The sequence below is a fragment of the Megalops cyprinoides genome, chromosome 14 (genome assembly GCF_013368585.1).
Source record: "Megalops cyprinoides isolate fMegCyp1 chromosome 14, fMegCyp1.pri, whole genome shotgun sequence".
NCBI lineage: Eukaryota > Metazoa > Chordata > Actinopteri > Elopiformes > Megalopidae > Megalops > Megalops cyprinoides.
In genome coordinates, this window is record NC_050596.1 from 19488739 (window position 1) to 19497140 (window position 8402).

General features: G+C 45.3%; 1 protein-coding gene across 1 annotated transcript; it reads right to left on the minus strand.

Moving 5' to 3' along the window:
* Positions 1-2520: 2520 nt before the first annotated feature.
* On the minus strand, positions 2521-7163 carry asb1 (ankyrin repeat and SOCS box containing 1). Its single transcript, XM_036545708.1, has 5 exons — positions 6847-7163; positions 5672-5813; positions 4960-5262; positions 3562-3944; positions 2521-3136 (listed from the first exon to the last, which is right to left on the minus strand). Exons 1-5 carry the CDS (start codon positions 6941-6943, stop codon positions 3003-3005), a joined length of 1059 nt encoding a protein of 352 aa, XP_036401601.1. The 5' UTR covers positions 6944-7163; the 3' UTR covers positions 2521-3002.
* Between the last annotated feature and the right edge of the window lie 1239 nt (positions 7164-8402).

The window sequence follows — 8402 nt, forward strand, 5'->3', positions numbered from 1 at the left end:
GATACATAGCCATGCATGTATATTGATGCATACTTCTGTATGGGTGAGTTTTGTTGTCTGCTTGTGTGTGCATGCATGTGGGTGCTGTTTGTGTATTGATATATAATTATTTGTTCTGCATTTATTTATGCATGCTTGTACATGTTTGTATGACTGTGTGTGTGTTCAGTGTTTTCCCTAAGGATCGCACAAATTTCTTTACTTATGTAATGGCGTAACAGTATGTGAACTCACCTATTCCCCCCTTGGCTCATGAAACACAAACCCCAAATCCAAGTCTCTGATTTGTTCCGAAACACTGGCACATCCCTACATTTCCCAGGCCCTGCTGTTTCCACAGCTTGTGGTTTATTGGGAGATGTGGTTTTAATGTCACAACAAGCAAGCAAACCACATTTTTTTACATCATAAAAAATCTTCATGCTGTATAAAGTTACATGAGAATTCTTGAACATCTCCGTACCTCAAAGGAACACTAAATAATATCTAAGACCTATTTATGGGAGCAAATGCGTGTGGATCTCAACATTGTATCTATCTGCACAATAATGGCAGAGCGGTGGGCAATTTCTCTGTCGGCAGCTAACAAACGTTGGCTGGAATTCCCATACTTAATGTTCATCCCGTTGATGTATAATGTGATCCATTACTTTGACTGAATTTCCTGTTGTAACTTCAGCTAAGGGGAGGATGTGTACAACTACCCACGGGAACGAAATGAGACTCTCTGACGCCAGATATTCTTATCTAGAAACACTAATACAGATATGATAATCAAGTCATGCTAAGGATGATTCCTGTGTACTTTGGAAGAAAGGGCATAGTCAACACTCAGAGAGAGGAGCAAACTTGGGTCATTCCATCTCAAAAGATAGCCACCATCTCAGATCTTGCTGACACTCTGTCTCTGGCTCTCTGAACTATGAAGGAGGTGTCCTCCAACCATTTTTTGAAAATGTGAAAATGGTTATTTTTCCTGTCAAAAGAATTGCATTTATTAGGTTTTGTGGTCTCATTCCTTAAAAACATTATTTATACTGTAACTAGGTTTGACCACTAGATTGTGCTTTTGACTTGGTCAAAATTAATTTACCTTTCTCCATGCAATCATAAAGCATTTTCACAAAAAATCATCTCATACAATCTAATACAATGGCAACAAGTTCGGAGATGGCTGGTGTCAAAACCTCTTCTGCGTACATCATTTATCATTTAATATGGAATGAGTCAGGTTCCATACAGATTTGTCTATATGTTGCTGCAGAGTAAATAACTAACCAGGAACTTTGCATTCAACAGGCAGCAATTTATTATATCCAGACACCTTTGCATGACTTAAGCGCAGATTAGCAGTATGTCAGGAAATGACAAAACAATACACAAAAGTGCAACCCACATAAAACTGTTAAACTCCTGCTTAATGCTTAGAGTTTGAGGAGTACCACAGGGCAGGAAACGCTTCTTACACTAACAGAGAGCAAAGAATGGGAAACTGACATGCCTGTTCAGCTACTCTCACAGTGGAGAATCTCACAAGCTGTTCCATGATGCGTCATCCTCCATATATTAGTACAGACACTGGGGCCAATGCATGAAAATCAACAGTAGCAGCTAAAGCTGTTGTAACTTTAAAAACGAGCAACGCATAAAAATGACCTCCCAGTCCCCGGGCCGCTGCAGAAATAAAAAAGGAAATGATGCTTCGTCCAATGACACTGAGCATGCGAACGGTGGAGTCAGCTATAAACGGCCCATCGCTCAATAACGGAGAGCGCAGTGGCTCCGTGTGCATCACGCGCCACTGCAGTGGCAATGCCAGCCACTGTCAAACGCCTACAGCCACATGTTCAGCTTTCATGTAGTGCTACCTCAAAAGACCAATTACCTTGGAAACCTATAATTAAAAACACCTGAGTCATATATACTTGTGCCAAATAATCAATTGCCCTCTGCTTTCCAACTGTTTAAGACCAGACGTGGCCAGGTTGGATTTAAAGTTGTCCTTTTATGCATCGGTTTAACGACAAGCATATAGGGCCCTTTTGGTCAGTGTTGCCATGATTTATTAACAATAGCAAAGTGGCTGGACACGTCCCAGTATGTGCTTTCATAAACAGCTAAACATCAGTATCTGTGTTTCTGTCAGATTTAGTGTTACAATTAAGTTTTCAAAACTGAGCACACTAAACATCCTAGTGGGCACACGTCACGTGTTCCCTAATAAAACATTTAGTTCTGTCATGTGTTCTGTCAGTGTTTTCTTAGATATCAATGTCACATGTTAAATCGTGTTAAAATCATTTGCTTATGAGGCAAAAGGCAGAACTTCAAGAAAATAAAACATGCATGCGTTTATGAATCAGCCTTTTAAAACCTACTGACTTCTAACTTTTTTCAATTTTTTGCACTTTTGAGCACTGCTTTTGTTGCATTTTTATGTCTTCCAGAGGAGTCCGATTAAATTAAATATATAAATTAAATACACAACGCACATATTAAATTATTGTTACATTAAATTCTGATCTTTTTTTCAGAGAACAGCAGAAGGGACCTTTAACAGAACCTCCTTTCTATGAGCGCAGACAATGCTGTGCAACGTGGGTACTACACACACAGACACCCTGCGAGCCGATTCGTCTGGACTGGAGTGATAAAGACCACAGAGACTGCAGTGCATTATGAGGAAACCTTTTCATGACCCAGTCACAGTGGTCTTCTGTGTTCCATCCCACTGTTCCTCCCTCGGATCTCCATCCCAGGATAACCATCCGCTTGATTTTTTTTTTTAAATTATGGCCCCATTTTCAGCTCTTCATTAGTGTAAACGGTGCTGAACAAAATGGCAGACACACTCAATATCTGTGTCACACAATCAAAACGCAGGCAGAGGGACACAGAGGCGGAGCACCAGGCGAGAGCAGCTTCAGGGGAGAACAGCGCCACCTGGAGGCTGGAGGCTCGCACAGCAAGAGGAGCACCGGCCACCGCAGGGGAAAGGGGCGTCAGCAGTTCTCGTGGAGCAGGAAGAGCTTGACGGCGTCGGGCAGGGGGAGGCGGGGGATGTGTCCCAGACGCTTCTTCCCCATCGCCCTCCGAATGGCGATGCGACACTGGTGCGTCAGTCTCCGAGGACATTCTGGGGGGGACAGTGAGGGACAGCCACGTCAGAGAGAGCCCCAAAACTTCTGACTGGTAGGGGGAAGCCCATGAGCCCAAATGCACAGGCACACATCAAGTCTTTTACTTTGATGACATCATAACGATGCAAAGTAATAACTCAATTCATCAAGATACAAGCTCTTCACAATATTCTCACACTATACAGGGTATGTTCAGAGTGCATAAGCCAAGAAAATTGTGTTTGCACATTGTTGTACACCATGTGATTTTCTGATTGACTGAAAAGTTGGTGGGGAAAGGTGGAAGAAATATCCTAAACTGAGCCCAAAGATCAGGCAAGAATCCACCTGACAGCATGATAAAACACTATAATATAGACACAACCCTAGGGTAAAACCCACATTCTGGGAATCAGACGCACTACATGAGGATAAGACTTACTCCTGGCCTCCTGGTAGACGAGCAGGGCCTCCGGGTTGACCCTCACCCGGCCCGCGGCGTCGGGGTCAGGCTCCTCCCACGGCACCAGGGCAGGGTTGGCCCCGTGGTCCAGTAGCAGGCTGACGAAGGCCGGCTCGCACCCGTGCTTCAGCACCGCGTCCAGCAGGCAGGAGGCCAGGCCGCGCCCCAGGGCCTCGCGGCTCACGGGCCCCGTGTAGTTGTAGTCGGGGTTGGCGCCGGCCTGCAGGAGCAGCCGGAAGCACTGCAGGTGGTGGTAGGCGGCGCTGATGTAGAGTGGGCACACCACCAGGGTGGAGAGCGTGCGGGCGCTGAAGAGGGGGCTGGGCATCAGCTGGTGATCCACGTCCACGTCAGCACTGAACCTGCGCACACAGAGGAATGCACCCGTCAGTGAGCCTGAAGATACACAGCAATACAAATCTGACTACAGTTGAACTCGTACATTACATTACTTCACATTATTGGCATTTAGCAGACGCAGAGTGACCTACATCAACTACAGGTTCAGTAGAGTGACCTATATCAACTACAGGCTTTTACAATGTTATCCATTTATACATCTCGATATTTACTGAGGCAACTGTGGGTTAAGTACCTTGTCCAAGTGTACAGCAGCAGTGCCCCAGGGGGGAATCCAACCGGCAACTTTTCAGTTACGATTCCTGATCCTTAACCGCTATGCTACACTGCCGCCCCATGTAGTACAGCCTTACAGTCTTTAGAATGAGTGGAGTGATAAAGACTACAGTATTCACTGTGACTGGAGTAACACAGTAATACAGGCCTTGGTGTGACTGCAGGAATACAGACCTTAGTATGGCTAGAATAATGAAGACACAGCACAGAAAGAAGAGACAGGACTCTTCAATGATCAGATTACACTGAAATTGACACCCACTGCTAAGGGCTGCATTGCAGGGGAGTTATTATGAGAATAAAAGATGTAGTCAATATTGTGCTTCTATTCCTCCTGCCCACACAGCCAGTGCAAGCTGAGGTTGTGAGGACTAGCAAACAGCCTACTGAGGCCTGGGTCTGCATCACATAGCCCACACTGCCCAGAGGCCACGCAACAAGGGCATGTACATCGATCACTGTCAGCAGCACCAGCCGCAAGCCCTCCCCGGCCAGCTCCCTCTGCTTGTTTTCTGAATCAATGCTACACAGAAACACTGCAGAACCACCGATCATCCTGTGATCTGGATGATTCATCTCATTCACTGCTCATTCATCAGCCAATCTATTCAGCATAAACATCAGTGAATCCGCACTGTGTTGCCATAGCACTCTTTCAGAAAAACAAGCCCATTATTTGAGTGATCATGGCCACTCGGTGGGAGTGTTACACCAGCTGTTCCCTGAGGAGGGCGCTGTCACCTGATGAGCTCCCTCAGGATGTCCACCCTGCCCACTCGGGCGGCGTGGTACACGGGCGTGCTGCGGTGGTGCCGGCTGCCGTTGGGGTTGGCGCCGGCCTCCAGCAGGATCTTGACGCAGTCCAGGTGCCCGTTGACCACGGCCACGTAGAGGGCGGTCTGGCCCTTGACGTCCACCAGGTCGACCTCCGCGCCCTGATCGATCAGGAACCCCACGCAGTCCCCATGCCCGGCGGTGGCCGCGATGCGAAGTGGGGTGCAGGGGAGCCAGCCGCAGCACCACACTGACTTCTCATTGATTCGCCTGAATTTGAGGAGACACCAGCTTAATGCTGCAACACACCTGGCCACAGGGGAGTGACCTAAAGGAGTTCACAACAAACCCTGTTCTTCATAACGTGTAACTATAAGGACGTTCACGGTTTTGAAACTAGTTAATGGACACGCTCAAACATGCTGGAGGTCCAAATAAAAGGGTGTGGTTCAGTATAGTCTATCACACAGTTTAAACATGTGAGTGATGCAAAGCCTCACTGCTTGATTATAATCTGCCCAGAGGCTCACTGCTTGATTATAATCTGCCCAGAGGCTCACTGCTGGTGCATGCAATTAGTGCTAACACTCATTGCTGGAATGTGCAAAACCTCAACAACCAAGCATGTGATTGGTGCAGAGTCTCACTGCTGGAGTATTTGGTTGGTGTAGGGACTCACTGTTTGAAGCTATCCTCCTGCAGCAGTGTCCTGAGGGTGTCCAGGTCCCCAACATAGGCAGCGTTATGGAGGCGCATGTCCTCACACTCCTCCAAGGGGTTGTCGCAGAACTGCTCCTGCAGCCATTCTTTCAGATTGCGACCTACGCAGGGGATAGCGTGCAGGAAATTAGCACATCTGCCCAAGCCCATACTATCAAACACATAGGTAGCACAGCTGCATTTGTGTATAGAAAGTGGATATTAACAAAAAGAATCAGAAAGAAAGAACATTATTAGAATTAGCAGTAGAATTTGTACTGTTAGTACAGTAGCGATACAGTAATAACAGCATCCAAAAAAAAGAAAAAACAGGCCTGTTGGGTTGCTTTTAGAGCTGATACATTAATTTTTCAGATGAAAGCAATCTGCTTAGCTTTTCATAACAGCAATGTTATCTTAGTGAATGTCAGTCACTCATTTACTCAATTAACTCAACAGTGGTCTATTTGAAGCGTTTCAAGTATATCGATTTGGAACATTTTGTCTCTTTAACTGTTTTTTTTTTTGTCTATTCGTGCACTACGGCTGTATGATGTATTCGTGTTTATTTCTTTCCATCTATTTTTGTTGCAATGTTTACACGATGCTCGTGGAAAACTGATTTCCTCTTGGGAGATGACTGAGGTTCTATCCGATTCTATTCTAGACAGTAGTAGCAACAGCCGTGATGGCAGTACTGATGCATGCTTTTCTGGGGGGGAGTCACGGACAACTTAAGGCACTGAAGTACTAGTTATGTACATTGTCATTCAGATACAAGCTTGATAAACTCGGACAGCACACATCACTATACCGTGAACCTTCCAAAAAGCTTTTTTGGAAAGTAATACTATCAGCTCTAACGAAACTTACTGAAGCTGTTCCCTTCAAATGTCCTGCACGTATTCATGTAATGAAGCCTACTGACTTGCGAAAACAAAAGTACCATTTTAACTGGAGCTGTGATTTCCTTGTGTATTTAGCTAGGCGAATCTCCGGACACAACAGTCTGCACACAATACACGCAGCACTTCCGGTATTCACGCGTGTATAGCTGTTTCTGAGCACATTCTTCTTTAGGACATATTTGTGATTATCACTCTTTACGCTACCGGTAACGAATTATAGATGTCATTCACCGTAACGTTTCGGTACCTGCGGCTGTGCTGCCAGGCAGATCCGAGACTGTGACCAGTGGATAAACAATATTGGGCGGATCGTCCACGTCTGCATCACCTCCGCCGTCAGCCATGTTCACAAAAGAAGCCCGTATACGCCTTCTTTAGGTCCGGCGTGCCTGTGAAGTCTGCATGCTAAAGTTGGTGCACGGTCAGGTTTATTTTTATCTTGCACGAATTAGCGATATGAGCATTCGTCCATAAAATCAACATGGAAGGCTAGTAGCTTTGTGGCCAGTCCCTCCTTTCTTCGTTACTTCCTGCTATCTGCTCCTCCAGTTAAGGTGGACCGCTCGCCCCTGAGAGGCATCTGATGTAACGGAGCTAACAGCGAATAGGATAGAATTTTAAATTGCCAATTGACTTAAATAAGCGTTTTAAAACAAGTATTCTGGATTTTGCTGTTCTTAGCAATATTGCCACAGTAATCTACACTAAATGTGTACTCCATTATCCAACGGCATTGCTTTCAGTTATTTTGAATGTTATAACTGTCTTCATAAAGTATTGTAATGACAGAGGAGCTTGGTTTCTTTTCACAAATTTAGACTCCTCAACACTTGGATTGTTGTTTTTTTTTTTTTTTCAGTACACATCATTTGTAAAAAGTACACAAAAAACTTTCAAAGTCACCACACTTCCCATCTGGACTTAGGGCTTCCCAGGTGCTGACACCAATGTGCAGTTTTGTTTTTAGCTGTGGGAGGCGTGCCAATTTATCTGTCAGTGGAGGAGGTTTATGTCAGAAAGCAACGGAGATATGCCTTATTGCTGCCCGACGACAGCTGAACCCCGACACACGGCCGCGGCCTCTAAAAATAAACGGGGGAGCTGCCATCTCCATGTCACTCAGAACGGTCCGGACCACAGGGGCGCAGACCTCGGCTTTGTAAACACTCGCTCTCACAATGAAAAAAATGACTTTGTTCATATTACTGTGGCCCTCACCTCTCTCTCCCTCTCTAATATATATAATATTATATAACTCATAACTCATTGGGTTTTGGGTTTTACTGTCTAGAATTCACTTGTGTATGTGTGTGTTTGGGGAGGGGGTGGGGGCCCACAGGGATTAGTTTAGTCTACTTTTAGTCCACACAGAAGTAGCAGTACATCCACTGCCTAGCTGTGGGCAAAGTCTCTTAGCCATAGTCAATAGTGGGGATTAGATAAATCGGTTAACATTCATTACTGAAACACACAGCTGAAGAGGAGACGGACAATGGGAGCATAGCTGCATGTGCTGGCCTCACTTCTACTCCAAACCTTAAGACTTGGACTGGAAGCTTTCCCTTTAGCAGGTGTCTACTTCTCAAGGGCTTCCAGACCCAGACTATTTTTTAATCACAAACGCCCAGCCAAATCCCACTTAATAGAGATTTAAGGGTTTTTAAATTCTTTTTTTGTACAGTGCAGCTGTTTTTTGGCCTGCCAGACCAATTCACTCTTGTGTAATAACGCAGGCTATTTAAGAATTAATGAGTTACATTATGACACATTGGACCACTCATCAAAGGCTGGTGTGTGCTTTAA